This window comes from Contarinia nasturtii, unplaced genomic scaffold (genome assembly GCF_009176525.2).
Source record: "Contarinia nasturtii isolate CC-2019 unplaced genomic scaffold, AAFC_CNas_1.1 Cnas_scaffold_2861, whole genome shotgun sequence".
Lineage (NCBI taxonomy): Eukaryota > Metazoa > Arthropoda > Insecta > Diptera > Cecidomyiidae > Contarinia > Contarinia nasturtii.
In genome coordinates, this window is record NW_022200178.1 from 245,682 (window position 1) to 265,434 (window position 19,753).

A 19,753-nucleotide genomic window follows, 5' to 3' on the forward strand; every position below is an offset into this window, starting at 1 on the left:
CTCTATTTTCATCTGTTTCGATTCATACTGATAAAGAGTAATGCCGCTCTCTGAAAAATTTGAACCTTAAAAGGCAAGTTGTGTTGGTTCACTCAATTCGAGTTTCGCATCAATATTTATTCAAAATCAAGCAGATGCTGTCGAAAAAAGAGTAAATTGAATATTCAAAAAAAAAAAATCGATTTTTTTCAAGAGTGTATTGTTCATAAGCCGTATTCAATGAACAACAATAACAAAAATCAAGCTTTGAACTATTTTTGAACAAAAAAAATCCCTGTTCGATCAAACAGAAAGGATATTAAATGACAAAATTACAGCCAATGTAAATGAACCAAAATCGATTTAAATAATTTCCATTTGGTGGTCATGCGAAAACAATCTCGAAATTGGTGAGTGTATTTATTTGTAAAGAAACTAATTTGCGTGGAAAAAAGGGGTGAATAAGCTTTTCCGGGGAAAAAAATGGTCCGGATTGATCAATTTAAAAATATATAAGTGTAATGAAATGTTTACAGTATATTTTCAGAGTGATATATGTTGTTGAGATGCAATCTCGCAACTAAAATTGATGCAGTTAACGGAATGAAAAAAAAATTAAAAGAGCGAATCTCAATATATGAATCCCGCAGCAATTTCAATGGACGCAGTCATCTAGTAAGCCTGTCCAAACACTCATTCCAATGTCCCTCTCTTCATCATCATTCTCATATACAAACCTGCGTTTGAAGTGCATTCGATGCGAACGAGGTTTAATTTGATAAAAAATCGATTTCACACAGATGAGAATTGCGCTGCGCTTCGATAACATAATTAAAGAGTAAGCGAAATAAAAACAACGAGTGCGCTATATACACTTTGAAAATATGTACATTTATTGTTTTTATTTGCATTTGTGTGTGAGTGTGAGAGTGTATGTGTCTCATTTTACTGATAAGTGTATTCGTTCATTGTCGGCCTATACTGTTTCCATTTTTAAAGGTTTTTTTCTCTCGCACCACACTCCTCTGAAACTACGTTAGTAATTTTACAAATACCTAGAATTAATACCATTATATACCATTTTTATTCTTCATCATTTTGGTTGAATATATGTACAATTTTGATTTTCTTTGATTTTAAACTTTCTTATTACTTCATATAAATAGTTATATTTTCCTTTTTTTCTATTTTTTGGGTTTTTTCAATAAATTTTGCTTAAAAACTTTAGGGTTTATTTAGAAAAAAATGAAGTTATTTTTGATAACTAGAGCAAAACATGAAATAAAATTTATAGTTTAAACGACAAAAATGAAACATGACTTTTCAAAATCAAACGAGTTCATTAGAAGAATTTGTGTGTGTTTTTTTCTCTCTTAGTTAGGTAATAATTAAGTTTTACATTTTGTATCATGAGTTTTATAACATTGTTTTTATCTCATTTCTTGAAGTTCATTCCACTACATGCACAAAGTGTAAATGCAATTTAGGTTCCTCTATATGTTTAGTTAGGGTGTTCAATATTCAATGTACAGCATACCACAACGAATACAAGTTTGTGTGTGTGTGTGTGTGCGTAAACTCAAACGATGTGGAAAATGCATGATTTTCCATGTAAATTCCAATTCGAGTATACTTTGAATTCGAATCGTTTGATTGATAACGGATATCAAATGTCAATTTCATAACTTGAATCGACACAATTCCTTTTTCTTCGACGTAACGTTCGAAGTAAAAATTCTTTAAATTCCATTGTTCGAAGAATATGCGCGATCCCCACTGGGGGGCACTTCAATTTATGATAATTTTTTTTTACTCTTTCAAATGTATATTTATGGTGTTGCAAAAAAGTACTATGCGATATGAATGTTTGACCATTTTAAATGGTTTGTATCTTATCTCCAAAAAAATGTGTTAAATAAAATTCTTTCGATTCATATATGTATTATACATAATGTATATTTTATCTATAATAGCGCAATAATTTTTAGTGTACATCATTTTTTTGGTTCAAGTATTTTAGCCTAATTTAAATTATTTGGTAAATTAGCTTCAATTTTATTTTGATTTGCATCATATTGTTTGTTTATTTCCTTTGCATATTTGCGTTTGTGTGCATGCTATTTATCTGTGCAACAACCGCTTTATTGGGCCGGAAATCTATAGGTTTTTTGTACAAAATGATTGATGCATTTTTTTTTGTGTTTGTTTTGTGGAGTAATAGTACTAAATAATAATATTAATGTGGTCCGGTCACAACAATAATGTTGTGATAGACGCAACAATTTTGAAAAACTTTCGAAACTGTATTTGTTTACTCATTTCACCGCATTTTAATGGGCGCAATGAGCTCACATAATCGCACAACCCCAATATTTTATAAATATGTGTATTCTATACATTAATAATATTATTATTTTACATGTAAATTAATGTTTTTAATTAACCAATCGGTTAAAAACCTGGTTAAAAAACGGCTTTCATTCATTAGCTATGCCCTCTCGCTCTCAATTATGTTTATACTGAGCTCTTGTGTGTGTGTGTGTATGTGTGTTTTTATAGAAGTAAATGCAGTAAAGTTAATTTCAATTATTTATGACTGTTTATATGCTCGCATCATAATCGAAAATTATTATGTTCATTGAATGAGAGCGTGTGTGAGAGAGAGAGCAAGCGTGTGCATGTGTGAAAGAGGCCGTTTCATTCGTGTTTTTGTTTTTGAGTGTTTTTTCATTGCTCGAATGAATTTGATTGGCAAAATTGTTCAGCAATTTAATAGCTATTGCTGTGTGGAGCATTGTATTGTTTGGATTTTTTGGGGGGGTGCAATTGGTAAACATTTCGTAATAGATGTAAACATTAAAAATTCAATTTTAATCAATTATTTTTCCACTTGCACATCTGCGTTCCAATTGTACCAAGTGCGAGAACCACACGACCCAAAAGCCTCAAATGCGTTGAATTTGCTTTTTTTCGCATGAAATTTTTGCATTTTCGAATCGTACAATTTTCATACAAAATTTTACATTTTCGTAATTTGCACCCATATCCGATATTCGATTGTGTGCGGTTTGATAAATGAAAACTCTAGTGGTGAAAATGATGATTTTTAGATCAACCGGCTGAGCGCCGACAAATTATGAATATGTTTTTTTTGTACCCGGTCTGGTGGAACCTTTCGTAAAAGAGAAATCGGACGATGTTGAAAACGGATTATAATCATTATATGTTTTTACCTGTCACTTTTTATCAGACGGTAGCTTTATTTGATATCAACAGTGTTCAGCATTGAGGATGACATCTGTGACGCTCTAATCATCATCAATTTTGATTTTATCTGGTATCACCATCGTGGTGCCCAGCTTCGCAATTCATTTGCTAGTTGTTTCAGTGGGGTTGACTTTTCCCGATCGGACGTCGCCGCTTACAATGTGGAGGCTTTGAATACATGTACCCATCTTGTCGGTTGATAACCATCATCGCTTTCGAAGCGTGTAAAAAGTTTTTCCTTGTTAGACACGACAAACGACAAGGGGAGCGAAAAAAAAATCCAAAAGCTCTTTAAACAATATTGTTTTGTTTCTTGAACTTGTTTATCAGAACATCTATTTTGTCTTCTCTCTTTTTGCATATATATTTTTTTTCATTCAGTTTGAAAACTTTTACACGGCCACGTTTAGGCTTAAGGTAAATGTAAATTGTACATCGATGGTGAAACTCATGCATTGAATGCTTATGTAAAGTGATTATAAAGTTACCATCGGAAATTCGCACGGAGAATTGGTTTTGTCTTCGCATAAATCAATGGAAAACTACATCTAGAATTCTACAACGAGAATTTTGTTATTTCTTTTCGACATGTTCAATTCTCACAGATAATCAAAGTTTATATGTTGTCTACCGCACAGATCCGGGTAATTGTAATATGTAACAGAAGAAAAAAAAATCGAAATTTTCATTTATCTAACCAATAGAAAGTCCGCCGACGATGATTCAAATGATAGGACGTGCCTGGCTACAGCAAAACAATTTTGATGTCATCGTCGCCGCAGCAAGTGAACGAAATGTGTTGTAAATTGTATTATGCATGTTAGCAGGCGATGTTGGTGGTGCCAATCACTGATATACAGTTTGGCGGCGCTGGATGCATTAAATGTTGATTACAATTTTCGCGGACATCACAATCGGTGTACGGCAGCGTTGTAAATTGGCGATACGTTGTGTTATTATAATCGGGCGGTGGTGGTAGCAATTGGGTCTGATTCAGTTCAGGATGATTTAGATGCTGATAATTAAGTTGTTCGGCTTGGTTTAGTTGTTGTTCGTGACGTTTTGCATTTTCAAGTCGTCGTTTTTTCAATTTCAACCATCCCAATATCGATACAATGATAATAAATACAAAGATACCAAGACAACAGCCGACGATAAGACCGAGACGTCGCGTTAGTAACGAATGTAATAATCCGCCATCAGTTAAACGATTTTCGTCGGTGATTTGAACGGGTTCGGCAACCAATGTTCTTGCTTCAATGCACCGTGAAATCGGTGTATCAATTTTCGATTTCATTAGTCCGTGCCGGAATTCCATGTAGATTGCGTCGGTTCTATTTTCAATGGTATGCAGTACATTTTCATCGTCATCACCAAATTCAGACGCACCAAAGGGATTGTCCATTGACGACGACACAAGTTTATCACTAAATTGATTTACCAAATTATTATCGGCAACCATATTTGAGACATAGTACATAGTCATCGCTGACGATAGACGATTTCCTAATCCAATCACACAGATACGGTACAGGGTACCCGAAGACAGCACATTCAATTTGGCTGAATGTTCGAATGGGTTAACGTGCATTGGCAACAATTCCGTCTAAAAAAAGAGAGTAGAAACAAAGCGAAATGAGATTGAAATTGAAAACGTTTTGAATGAGACATTTTAAACCGATTAAATACAATGTATAGACACACAGACAAAATGGTTACAAAAGATGACATAGAGTACTCACATCGTCAACGCCACCATCGATGGCTTGATAAAAAATTTCAAAGCCCACCAAACCGGTGTGTTCTCGATGTTGCCACGAAACAACCACCGAATATCGTTCAATGTCATCAATTGTCACTTCAGTGATTAACGGGCAAAATTCTTCGGGAGTGACTGCGGCAAATGGTCGACCACGCAATGATAATGGTGTTTCACATTTGATGAATCGCTCTGTCGAATGCATAATTTTCTGATGATCTTTAATCCATTCCCATTGCGATTGCGATTCACACGAACAATTATATGGATTATCTGTGGAAAAATGGATTGAAAGCATTGACCATTAGCATGTGGGTGTGTGTACAAATGCATCAAAGGAAAATGCATTTGAAAAAGATGCTGCTGACCAAAGAGCAAAGAGTGATGGTATAAAACATCAAAAACTTACGTTCTAATTGCAATGTTTGCAAATGAGTTTCCAGGAAATTGAGCACATCGGTTGGTATTTGTCGAAATTGATTCTCTCTCAAATCCAACAATGTTAAACTATTCAAAAATCGAAAACTGTCCACAACGACAGCAGCAATATGATTGCCGGCCATCCGTAATTCACGTAGCTCATGCAAATTCTGAAGTGTATTCCTATCGATGTGCTCCAATTGATTGTATGAAATATCTAATGATTCTAAATATGCTAATTCAATAGTAAATTCGTCCAATGCACGAAGACGATTCGTTGATAGATTTAAGCGTCTCAATTGCACTAAACCGTGCAAACACTCCTTCGGCAGACGCTCCAATTCGTTTACGCTAATGTCTAATGTTAAAAGATTATTCAATTTTTTGAATGCATATGATGCGATGCGTTCAATGCGATTTTGCATTAAATGGAGGTGCTGCAATGTAAAATAGCCATCGAAATCCGAACTACTGATCGCCGTCAAATTGGTATGGGTAATGTATAGCTCATTCAAATGTGGAATGATGTAACGTGTTGTTGTCGACGGTGTTTCCAGATTTTCAACATCATGAATACCACTGGCGAACGGATTACCTGTTTTGTATAGTGTTTTTTGAATTGTACAGATGCACAAGTGTGATTGTGTGTGTTTGTGTTTGGGACGATGATGATGGGTAGTTCGTTTTCAGCATCGTCGAAGTTTGTGATATTCAAATGCGAGAAGAACGGAAAGTGAAAAAAAAAACACGAAGAAGACAGCAACGTTTGAGTTAAATGAAAAAAAACCGTGTGGGAGAAAGAGAAAAAAATAAATTCGAGATAAAATCGTGTTGTTAAAATCAATGAGAGCGGAATAAGCGAGTTTTGCTTGAATTTATGGTTGAACGCATGAATATAAAAAAGGAAACGTGCAAACTGGTAACATACAACTATCGATGATGTTAGAATAACAACGATAACACGATGTTTTTATTGTGTTAAAAGTAGCAAACGAACAAACTTTCGAGTGCACACATTTGTTTTGCAATTCATTTCGTGAGTGTGTATGTGTTTTTATATATATGCTGCGAGTGTGGTGTGTATTCAAATGCACATTTAATGAATAGCTCTCATTGCACCACATACCGAGTGGCATGAGCAAAGAGCTGTTGGGGGAGACTGCGCTTGAACACTTGAATACGTGGTAGTATGATATTTGTGGTTTATGATAGGTGCAACGATTTGAATATATGCATATGAACATTTCACTTGAGTATGGCTTTTTGTGCGCTGAATGAATGAGAGAGAGAAGAAAAAATCCATAAATATACATAGTCGCGAGCATACACATCAAAGTAAGCGAAATGCCTGCTGTAGACATTAGGCGAAAATATTTGAGGAAAAATTTGCATACATTTGAAAATTAGTTCTCGTGGTGCGAAGTGATGTAATATAGAAGTTTGACGCTAGAAAATGAAATTCACTATATACACATATATATTCACGTCTCATCAAATGTTCAAGCAAAACTCATTCTGTCACTCTACCCATTTGCTGAATTTGGCGTTCCCAGCCCGAAATGCAGCAAACGAGCAAATAAACCGCAAGAAACTTCTGAATTTGATGCAACAGAAGAATAAAGTGAACTCAACGGAAAAAAGTGTACATTTCGGTTGGCATTTGTAATTTTCAATTTTACCTGTTAAATTCAACCAATTCAGTTGTGATAATGCATCCTCCATGGAACCACCGCCGCTATTGCTGATGACACTCGAACTTCCAACGAATGGCATGTATTTAAATTGATTTGATGCTAAATCAATGCGCTCAATTGCATTTGAATTTTGTAAAAAGTTTTTCGGCAAGTCCATCAGATAATTTGAGCTTAGATCGAGCGATACAAGACGACTCAAATTAACCGCACCAAAACCGTTTATTGACGATATCACATTATCGTCCGCATTCAAATGTCGTAAGTTCGGCATACCGTTGAGCTTAAGAAAATCGAATGTTGTTAAAATATTGTTCGACAATGACAGCGTTTCCAATGTGGATATGTTGGTTAAGGCATTATACGGTAATTCACTAAATAGATTTTGCCTGAAATGTAATTCTTTTAAATTGATCAGGCCATAGAAGGTGGTTGGTTCAAGTGTTTTCAGCATATTGTGGCTTAAATCAACGCGACTTAATTTCAATGTATGGCGAAAAATCATTTCGGGTAAATGCGAAATATTACAATATTCCATGAAAAGCGTTTCAAGCTTTGGCATCTTATCGAATACATTTTCAATGATACTGGTGAAGATGTTGTGTGACAAACGTAGCGTACGAACACTGGGCACATCCAATTGCTGTACGATGTCGAGCGTTAAATTATTATTTTCCAAATTCAATTCGATCAAATTATGCAAGCCATTAAAGGTGCCCGCATTGATTTGTGTCAACGAGCAATTTTGTAGATTCAAGTATGCAATGTCAACGGCGAATGTGTTGCGTGTCAATGTTTCAATTGGATTATTCGATAGATCCAAGCGATTCAATTTTTTTAAATTAACAAACGCTTTCGATTGAATTTCCGTGATTTCGTTCGATGCGAGATTCAATTCCTCCAATGATTTTAAATTTGTGAATAGCGTACGTTTGACACATTGCATTCGGTTTGCGTGCATGTCAATATAACGGAGATTCTCCATTGAATTGAATGTGTTCACCGCAATGTTGACGATCTGATTGTTGTATAAATGTAGTCGTTCTAACTGTGGCATGTCCTTGAAGTATGTACGGTCGATTTTATTGAGTTGATTATGATTCAACCACAAAACGTACACATTTGCCATCGCCTGAAATGTTTCATTCTGAATGTCAACAATGTAATTTTTATCAATTTCAAGGGACAACAACGACGTTGAGTCGGCCGGAAATATGCGCGGCAACGTTGTTAATTGATTTTGTTGCAAACTGATGTGCTGTAACTTTTTCAAACTGTCGAATGCATCCTCTTCAATCGTTGTAATTGTATTATTTTGTAGTTGTAATTCAATAAGCTCGGGCAATGGATAGAACACCATTTTGCGAATGGTGCGAATTTTATTGTAACGCAAATGAATTTCGCGTAAACCTTTTGTAACATCAAACAGACCGGGCTTAAGATCGCGTATATTGTTGCGGTCGAGGCTCAATGAAATTAGCTTTTCCGTTTGGTTGAACAGCATTTGCGGTATGTGTGTAATGAAATTTGATCCCAAATACAATTGCTCCAAATTGGTGAGCGTACTGAACACATTCTCGTCGACACGCCGTATTGCATTGTTTTCCAAATAGATCATTTTTATATTTGTCGAATTGGTGAATGTATCGACGGGCAAATCGAGTATATTATTATCGGATATAAAAATATCACGAATTTCGGGTAAACCGACGAACAGGCCGGCGATCGAATGCAAATGGTTATTACTCAAATCGCATGAATGCAGCGCAAGATTCGATTTAAATAGATTTTTGTCCAAATGCCTGATATTATTGCGGCTTAAATCGAGCGATTTCAATGCCATCAATGAATCAAATGCATTGTCGGCGATTTGCATAATGCCATTGTTGAATAGTGACAGTGTGGTTATGTTCGGAAACATGGCAAATGCATCGGCTTCGATTTCGGTAAAACGATTCAAATCGAGAAAGAGATACTGCAATGATGGCATCCTTATTGATCGATTACCTTTGAACATGTTCGACATTTCGTTCGATGTGAGTCGCAATGAACGCAAACGCTCCAATTTACGAAGTGCCAACAACGGAAACGCTTTTATTTTATTCTCGGATAAATCGATTTCCGCCAGTGAGTCTTCCAACCCGGCAAATGCATACTCCGGCTGAAATTGGGAATAAATAATTGAATAAAAGAAAATTCACATTTTTTTCTGTAATCAGCTTTGGTATTTGTTTCACTTACTATATTTTCCAGAGAATTTGATTTCATATTCAATTTTACCAAGCGAAGACCATAGAAACTATATCGAATTAAAATATTCAAATATTACAGATTCATTACAGAATTTGATATAAATACACCGTCGACCGAAAATTTGAATTTATCTTAAGCACTCTAGGGAAAATTAATCTAGCCAAATATGTTGGAAGTAATTTCAGAAAATTCCAAAAATTACCAATACTCCATCTGAATTCCAGTCGATTGTGTATTTATTTACACTGAAAATTATTTCAAAGGTGAAACGAAAGCTTACTTATAATCATGGATCGATGATATCCGATTATTTTCAAAGTCAAGCTCCATCAATTTTTCCATGCCAGACAGAGCATTCCTTGGTATCTGCACAACCAAAAATATAAATTCCAATCGATTGTTGTCGAAAGCATATCGCATTCGATTCATAGAAATGTTCATTGTGTTTGTGTGTTTTTTCGTCCGTCAATTCGTGTGTTCGTCCCATCGATGGATGAATGCAAAGCAATAAATATGGTTGAAAAGAATGAAATAGAAAAGATGAAAATGGAAATAAATGAGTAAAATGTCCGTTCACCAAGAAATCTATTGATAACGATGACAGAGATGCTTTGTGTTATCATCCACTAAATATTTGGTGTTGTTGGTTAGATTTTTGGCAGAAAACGATAGAAGAACGAAAGATAAAACGAACGAAGGAAAAATGAATTGCGCGCCAAATATTACATTGTTAAATGAAACTGTCGAAATGGATTTTAATAAAATTCGAATTCATTGAGAGCGTGAATGGGTTTAAATTACCAAATAGTTTAGTGAATATTTGAAAAAGCATTTCACCATATGCGACCAAATCCGCGTTATGAATAACATTCTAACTACATCGCATCATGGCAATCGCCGTATTTGTTTAGTGCTCACATCTCACTCACCTGATTCAATTTACTGTTGGTTATGGCAAGCGTTTCCAGCATTGTACGTAAATACGAGAGACTATTGTCCTTTAGCATGCTCAACTGGGTGTTGGCAAATTTTAAATTCCGAATATGAATGCCATTCACGAACATATCCGATGATATTGATGTGGCGGTTCGATCAAAATCGTACAGCGATAACGTTTGAATAGGCGATTTAACGATTTGAAGAGTTGTGCGTAATGCAGTCTCTGTTGTTCGGGGGCATTCAAGCTGAAGACCTATTAAATGATTAGCACATTAAATGAAAATATGATAAGAGTGAATGAAAAAAAAACCGAATCATGATTGAACATAAATGAAAATGAAGGAATGACAAGAGTAAGAGCAGGAGACGGAATCGGGAAGGGGTAGCACTCATTTGTTCATTGTGTTTAGTTTCACAGCGGAAAAATGAAATGTTTTTTGTTCGCGCAATGTTTTTATTGTTTTTTTTTTCTTGCTCGCATTGTATTCGGTCATACCAGAGAGAGAGAGGGCAAAAAGATCATTTCTCGTTACATTGGGTGTTGTAATCTTTGTGCGGAGTCATTGAACTTTCACAATAGCACCTAATGTTTATTATTCTCTCGCTTCATTCTCCATGCTCCGGCACTCTCCTCCGGTCGTTTCTCTAACTCGCAATGCGTCGGTAAATCGATTCACACCAAACTATTCATTTTTAATCAATTTTTCACATTGCAAATACAACTAAAAAATCCATCTAAATTGGACTGTTCACAAAATCGACTGCATCACAATTGATGGAATAGATAATTTGCGATTCATATCAAAATATTTGCGCGTTGAATGTGCCGATAAAAACTTGAATTTAAATTTGGATGCGAAATCGGAATATTTTTATTTCAAATTGCCCAGCTAAAAAAACGTGCACGCATAGCAATTATTTGTAGTTTAATTATACACATGAAAATAGCTGTAAGGCTGAACATTTTTCAAAAGTGCGTTTTTTCATACAGGGGCAATTCGAGTGGTGATTCGATCAAATCGAATGTCAAAATGAAAAATGTAGTGAATTTGTAATTATTTTGCGTAAACAAATGGCCGTTTGCTGCCATCAAAATAATGTAAACTAAATAAATAGTGATTTTCCGAATTTTAAGCGCGTTTTGCTAATTTGTAGAACAAATCGATAGATTCTCATTTCAACTAACAAATGACCGAGAGAATTTCATTTCTCATTCGCATTCGTTGTAAATTGTGTGTGGGTGTGTGTGTGTGTGGGAGGGGGGTGTATTTGAGTGTAAATGTGGCTGCAGTACCACATAAATTCTTCTGTCGATTGCAGCACTTTGTTGGAATGGAATAAATTAATTCGAACGCTGGGAATAGAATCGGGTGGCAGCAACATTGGCATCGACAAGTGAACTGCACCAACAATACCCAGCATATTCGAATTGCTGTTGCGTCACACAAGAGAAAAACCCAACAAATTATTTTAGGATCCCTATTAAAAAATGAATTTGTAAGGTTTCCTTATAAAATCGCAATATTTTAACAGGAATCCTAATAAATTGGCGCGTCCAAACGTCAAAGCCAACTTCACTGTGTTGAAACAAAACATTTTTATTATTTAAAGGTTTCCTGATAAAATGTTCCAATATTATAAGGAAACCTTACAAATTAATATTTTAATAGGAATCCTAAAATAATTTGTCAGGCTTATTTTTTGTGTGGTACATAACAACGGTGAGGATATAACGATTAATTAACCAAATTCCTGATTCACTGTGCGAAAACATCAATCAAAATCTATTAAGAATGCGGTGTCAAAGCCACATTAGCATAACTGTCGAATATAAAGAAGCTGCGAAAATATAGACAGGGGTTGGGTGTACTCTCTCTCTCTCTCTCTCTCTCTCTCTCTCTCTCTTGTGTGGATAAGTGTGGATGCAATACAGACAATGTACCAAAATAGGTGAAACGGTATGCGAATGTAAAACGTGAAATGTTCCAGAACATAAACGATTAATTATCCGCTTCTCGCTTCTTTAACACTTTTACTTGAAGTGCTATTAAATAACAGCGATGCGATAAGTAAATTACGCTTAATGGTGGTTTTTCTTTTGTTCTTTTTCTCTTTTCACTAACCGTCTCTCTCTGTCTTTCTCACCTCATTTCTATCTCATTTTCATTTTGGTACTTGGTATGCGCGCGTATCATCTCAATGGCGGTACGCTCATGCAGTCGTCGTTGTCGTTGGTAATCGCACACCGATGGTGTGTAAAAGTGTGAGTGTTATTTTGAGAGAGTGAGAGAAACATTAGCTTAACTTTCAGTAAGTCAATTCTATTAGTGTAATTGTGTTTTGGTATAACATCGAGTACGGCTAATACCTTTCGTTGCTTCATTGAACAATAGAAATGACCAGTGCGGGGCACGATGACGATTGAACGGCTGATGAAAATGAATGCGATTGTGCCAGTTGTTCATTCGTTAAGAATCATCACACAAAAACAAACAAATACCCACACCCGCCTGACACCGACATCGAGAGACCGACATAATATTCGCATTTCTTTTGTCTATCGCTGGATGAGGTAATTTTTATTTTCTTCGCGACAACACCCGAATATATAAATACTAACTTATAGTAAATTCATGAAAAGGGATTTAGTGGTCATTCATTCGGTTTTTGTTCGCCTATTCGCATCGAAGTAAATGAACTGCGTTTGACCCCAAAGTGAAAAAAGATTGGAATGAAGCTGTGTTTTTTTTTCATGTGTCAACTATATTCTTCGCATTCGAGTGGGGACGCTTTCTTTTTCCCATCGTTTTGTGGCACTATTCTCTCTCTCTCACACATCTTCTTTTTTATAGTTTTGTTTTCGGTGTACCTCACAAAGTCACCGCTTTTTCTTTCACTCATTCCGCCTTTCACCTAACCCATTCGATATGCTGCTTACTTTGTTTTTCCCTATCTCTTTCTCTATCTTTTCGATTTGCTTTTTGCACATACCCACACGAGCTCTCTGCAATATAAATACGGCAGAATGAACCGGTGTCGCAGTAAACGGTGAAAAGATTTGTCTCTTGACTTTTGTACTTTGCCATAATCGTATATTATCTAGAGAAAGAAAAGAAACAACCGCAACAAGTCACATCGAATACATGAAATCGGATGAAATGAAAGCGAGAAAAGAGGATAGAATTCGAATGAAGGCAAAGGGGTTGTTTCGGTTTTATGCTCGATCCAAATGCATATATGTGTCTTTTCTCACGATGCGACGTCTATGTGTGTTATAATACCGTTGTGTCTATACATTTTTTTTCCTCTGTGTTTTTCCCTCTTTTTTTTTCACTTTAAGCACATTCCATTCGTTTAGCCTCATTTGTAATGTTTTGAAAGCCAGTTACCCAAGACATATAGAGAAAACTCCAATGATTTTATCTGTACGTGATCGTGTGTGGTGTCACTGGTGTGCGTGTGTGTGTGTGTTATTCATGCATTGAAATGTGTTATATCTCGTATTCTGGTCGGTATTCTCTCACGGCACCTTTTTCACGTTGCACTGTTTCTTTTGCTGTTGTTTTTTTTTCGTCACAAAATTCCAAAGCAATGAACTGTACAGTAAAATATCGCACCGTAATAGATATATGAAGAGGTTAAAACCAAACACATATATAACGAAAATATGTGCAGATCCCAGCCATTCCCATACCCATAACGAGCGGTCGAAAGACAAAGAGTGTGTGTGTGTGTACGATACAAAACTGTGCGAAAAACATTACGAAAAGTGAACGAGTGAGGAAAAGAATGTTGTTGCTTTTGTTGCTACAACGGTTGATGTGGTGAGATGTGTCTCCTGTCGATGAGAGACGATGATGATTGCAATGGCAATGGCATTTGTGAGAGCGATGGTTATATAGAATGTGCACGCGTTGGCCATTAGTGTTCTCTTCACATGTTTGATTAAATATGTATACATTACCATATGCATACACAGAGCTCACAGAATGATGTAGTTGATGCGGCTTTTGCCATGCAATTACACTTATGTATGCGATATAATCAAATATTATACATACATTGCATGCACACTTCGTATTTTCCTCTGAAATGTTGGTTCGTCGTCTGTTTTGATATAATGGAAAATGTAAAACCAACAACACGGCATATCCCGGCACTTCTTCTTTTACATTCTTGTAAAGAGCTGATTAAATTTGTCACACACTTTCCACAGTTGAGAAGAGAAAAAAACACGGAAAAGCATGACACAAGATAATCATGAGCTTGCTGTCATCGTCGAGCTTTGACCAACATCAACCGACCAACACATAAACATTCACCATTGCATACAAAGAGTATTGCATGTCTCGTTTTTTTTTCGTTTTTTTAGTCATTTTGCACAAAACTATGCTCAAGTGTTAATGATTTCATGATCATTTTCATGAAGTTTCTCTGTATCCTGTACGAAAAATTACAAGCAAAATTGCGACAGATTTATGAGTTGAGAGATTGGCCGAATGGCTTGTGATATTTGATGATGATCATCATCACAGATACTTTTAAATGCATAAAATTGAATAATGCCGGCAAAAGTTTGCACTCGAAGAGAAAATGACACATGATAAGAGTAACTAGTGTGTGTATTTTTATGAGAAAACTCGTGCATATATCAGATGTTATCCAGAGATTGAGGCAGACACCCAAATAATCTAACATTAAATTATGTGCATTCAAAATGATGCTGAGATTTACTTTAAAAACTGTCTGCTGTCCTGCGTCGTCGAAAAGTAGCCGTAGTGTTTTTTTTTGTTCTTGGGATATACACACCAGTATGGACCAAAGAGCAAAAAAAATGGAAAGAGAATATGGTTGTGATTCATGGCTTCAGTTACAGCAAGCCATAAAACATAAACTATGCAATTTAGATAAGGATCCTTGGATCTAATCTACGTAAATTTTGACACACAGCAAATAAAATGAGTAGAAGCAAGAAAAAAAACACCACTCATACTCTCCTTCCTATATGTGTATATAATTTGGATTTGTGGACGTACATTTTTGGTCAGTTTGAATGTAAAATCATGTGCGAAAATTATGGTGTTACTTGTTGTTTCCTTTTTTTATTGTATTTACTTACCATCTTCGAATTTATAACACGGGCAAGCTGAATTGTCGACAAAACTGGGACATTGTATTCGATCCGCATCGAAAAAATTGGACGCCCACGTTGATGCGGCTGCCGTTGGTAGCATTTTTGATGAACGAACAGCCGCCGCACCATTATCACCATTAACAGGAGGCGGTGTTCGACTAATTACACTGATGATTATTGCATATAAAATTAAGCGCCAACAATGTGATAACTTTAATGCAATCACATGCATACGCAACCATTTAACATTATGATGATGGGCCGATGCTGTTGTTGCCGTCGTCGCCTTCGTTTTCGACGTCGCAGCCGTTTGTCTCGTAAATGATTCGACGATGCTTGATGACAATGGTGGCAACGATTTATTCCGTTTTTGATTCGCTATTGTTGCTTTTGGCTGATCGAGCCGATTGCGGACATACCAAATCGTCATATTTGTGTTAACATTTCACTTAAAATTATCATACGATTTTGTTTTCTGCACTAAAATGCAAATGTAATGTTGGATTCCGATGCAGCCGACAATCTCATCAGCATTGGTTGTGTTTTTGACAGCGATACAGTCATTTGGTTTGATGAATATTTCATTTCAACATTGATTTTTTTTGCGGATTACATCATGGATGATGATGGCCAATGGCAAAGTCAACCAACTAGATAACGCTGCGTGAGCCTAATAAATTGACTGTTGTTGTTGTTGGATCTTTGTTAGATGATTCCATCCATTAATTAGAGAATTTCTGTTGGAAAAGAAGAAAACGAAACAGAAAAAAGGAAACATTTGTGATTATTAAAGATTTCAAACAGCGAAAATGTTCTTAAGCTTAGTGACCAAATGCATCATTTCTAAGGATAATTTGAATACGCAAAATATTTGTGAACCCATTTAATGAGTTTTATTCTTTGCCGACTTTTATCCTCCTATCGTTCTTTTTCTCTCTTTTACACTCAGTTTCATTCAGATACTCTGACTATCTCTATCTCTTTTGTTCGCTCTCTCTCTCTCTCTCTCTCTCTCTCTCTCTCTCTCTCTCTCTTTCTCTCTATCTCACTAACTAACAAACGAAAATGAGAACCGAATATAGTATATAACCCGAAAAAAAATCAGAATAATAATGGACTGCTAGCGGCTTTCAATTGCAAATTCAGCGAGTTTAAGTAACGACCCACGTTCATTTACATAAATCCAATCGTCGCATCCAAAATAACCGAAAATGACAGAAAATAGAATAAGGCTATAAATTGTATGCTCTATGATTTGATACAATGTAGCACATTCGACTGAAAATAGTCAAAGCAATGGGACTTCATCAGGCGCGCACACATACAAACACACCCAAAATAATTCGCATACCGAGAGACAACATGGTTGGACATTTTTGAGTTGGTAAACTTCATTTTCATCAAATATAAATGCGATATGATGAAATGATATTTGCTATTGTAATAAATGAGCGCAAATCCAAACGAATGTTTTCCATAAAGTAAACAAAGTTTTTGCATTTTCACTCGAGCTGGTTGATAGTTAGAAACGCGCATTCAACCGCACAACCGCTTTTGATTGGCAAAATCTTTATTATTTAGTTTTCTGTACATGCGGCACTCTGTTTCTATTGTACACACGACACAGTGACTGATGTATAATGAATAATGTGAAATGAACAGAACAATTGGTATGCATACATCCACGATGGATTATCAAGCAAAAACCCTTATTTGTCAAAACATTTCACATTCATTTCATTAAGGACGGGCATCCGTTTGAATTTCGACGAAACCACCGGTTCTGCATAAATTTCACTATTTTTTTTTTAAGTTTAAGGCAAAAAATTCGGTTATTTTTCATCGAAATATATAAACCTCGAAAAATTCAACCAAACTAGTTGAAGCTTCCATTGTTATAAATATGTCCTTTATTTTAATTGAGACAATTGTATTAACTATAGAACCATAATATTGTATGCGTGTTTGCTTGGGCGCGCACATGTGTGTGCATGACAATCAAATGAATTAAAATTTATTTCATTTTCAGTTGAAACTAAATTCATAATAAAATCAAATTGACTTTGGATGAGCATTTCGATTACACGATTTGATTGTCGTGTAGCTGCTGCGGATGACGCCATCGCTGGATCTATTCGCTGTGTTGCCACTCACAAGCGAAACCACAAAACGAAGATAATCAAATAACGAGAATGACAAATTACATAAACATTTCATCGTGCACATAATTGACGGTGTGGTTGATGAAATACACTTTGCATTTGCCACATTTTACCACCGAACACCGATCCTTTCCACCGCCTCCCCCCTCCCATCGGTAGATATGTATGCTATATTCAAATTTTGACTTTCGGCACTAAAATTTTACCGAATGCCATATTTCATTCGAATATGTACATTTTCAAATTTGAAATGTTGTTGATCAAACGGATATTATTTCTATATGAAGTTAAATCTTGTTGTATATGTCAAATGCAGCGAATTTCTCTATGTAGTTTGGCCAAAGGCAGTGGAATTTTCTGATGCCGAAATGAAGTAGTTTTTATTCGTAAAATATTTACGTAAATGGTTTGACTAAAAACCCAAATGCGGCCAAATTAACATCACCATAAAATTTAAACAAACTCGCTACCAATGCAAATATCACGACGAGCGAGAGACAGAGAGAGAGAAAAAAAATGTCTATCCAAACCATAAACCATTTTAGCACAATTGACTTCATTTCAAATTACATTAACACAGTCAATTCTATTATACGAAACATGGCCATGAGGCTTTTATGATGAAGGATTTCCTGCTCGTTCTCACTCATCGTTAATTTCGCCTATTTCTAGATCAATTTATCGAATTACTCAAAATTCATTACACCATAAAACAATCACATGGCAATTAATTCCAAAATACAAATATATGCATAACGATATGTGTCATACGTGTGCGACAGAGAGAGGGCGAGAGCTTAGCTTGGCATTTAAAATGTCAGAACAGCAGCAGCAGGAAATAAACATTTATTAGCTAGCAGCATCGTGAAAATCCATTTGAATTTTATTGTTTGTGTTTTAAAATTGAAAATAAAGTTGCATTTATATACAAAATAAATGTTTACTTTTTATAACTATGCAACACTCGATGGCAGTGAAATCATTCGACAAGTACATCACTGTCGTATAGTGGTACACAAGTAACTTTTAATTTAGTTAATTCGGGAACGCTGTAACTGATACTTCGAATTATGCAGACAAAATATTTACAAATTATTAACTATTATCACAGGCAACATTTCAAATTCACAAAATATCTGCAACAATATAAACGACCTGTAGAGAAGATGTCATTAGTTCGGCTCCATATAAGATCCAAGTATACGACAAATAAATCGAAGAAAAAAAATTACTGGACTTTTGAATACAATATTAATGTCTCCGGACATACAAGATATACTTTATTTGAAAATTGAGCCGAAATAACATCCAAATTAATTTTGATGTGCTATACAGAATAATCTCGATTACTTTTTAGTTGGTTAAGTCAATTTTGGGGTGGCAAATCGAATTTACCAAGACATTTACCGCTCATCTGAATAGGCGTGATGTGTCAAGAGCACAATTGAAATAACATAGCAAAACAATTTCGAAATTTACCACAAGTGCAAACGTATATACGAAGACACAAAGCGCACGAAAATCGGAGTCACCAAGATTGTACTGTATGTTGATAAAATTCATCGTTTGGATCTTAATCATAGTTATATTGCCATTTAGGGGCAAATACACAGACAGAGTAAAGACCATGAAAATGTCATTAATATATATAGAAAATGTAGTACGGTCTTGAAAATGCACTTTAAAACATTGAAATGCAGCGATAACGATATTGACACTAATTGCAAGCAAGAGTGTACAAGTAACATGTGCTGGTTAGAGCACCAAAACGATATCAATTGCATCGTTCGTCGGATGGTATTTGCTCAGTCAAAGTGAAAAGCGCATGTATTCATTTCTTCCTCAAGACGATTGATGGTAACAGAACATACTTGGACACTTTTGTTTACAATATACAAATATAGAGACGTATGCAAAACCAATTATAGTTGAATTAATCTTATGCCATCTATCACATGAATTGGATATACGATAAGAGAATATGGGTTCGATTGCACCAAAGAGATAATATAGACACACAGAGAGAAACGACCTAAAACAAATCGCACTGTATTTGGTGTATTTCATGAAATTACATATTTTGGCATCATTCAAAAACTACACTCACAGAAAAAGTGGAGACGGTTTTTCCGCAAATTATTGCAGAAAC

At 35.5% G+C, this 19,753-nt stretch overlaps 1 protein-coding gene across 5 annotated transcripts in view; it reads right to left on the reverse strand.

Annotated features, from left to right (window-relative positions):
• Positions 1-1,322: 1,322 nt before the first annotated feature.
• LOC116349318 (protein artichoke) overlaps positions 1,323-19,753 on the reverse strand; it is a 134,095-nt gene continuing 115,664 nt past the window's right edge. For 4 of the 5 annotated variants that reach the window (XM_031780702.1, XM_031780703.1, XM_031780704.1 and 1 more), the window contains 8 exons: positions 15,428-16,179; positions 10,299-10,561; positions 9,650-9,735; positions 9,358-9,415; positions 7,105-9,277; positions 5,415-6,020; positions 4,989-5,278; positions 1,323-4,852 (listed from right to left, as the gene is read on the reverse strand). In XM_031780702.1, coding sequence (XP_031636562.1) covers positions 4,067-4,852; positions 4,989-5,278; positions 5,415-6,020; positions 7,105-9,277; positions 9,358-9,415; positions 9,650-9,735; positions 10,299-10,561; positions 15,428-15,872 — 4,707 coding nt within the window. In that variant the 5' untranslated portion in view covers positions 15,873-16,179 and the 3' untranslated portion in view covers positions 1,323-4,066. The remainder of the gene's footprint in view (positions 4,853-4,988; positions 5,279-5,414; positions 6,021-7,104; positions 9,278-9,357; positions 9,416-9,649; positions 9,736-10,298; positions 10,562-15,427; positions 16,180-19,753) is intronic. The other variant, XR_004201899.1, reaches the window with a different exon arrangement.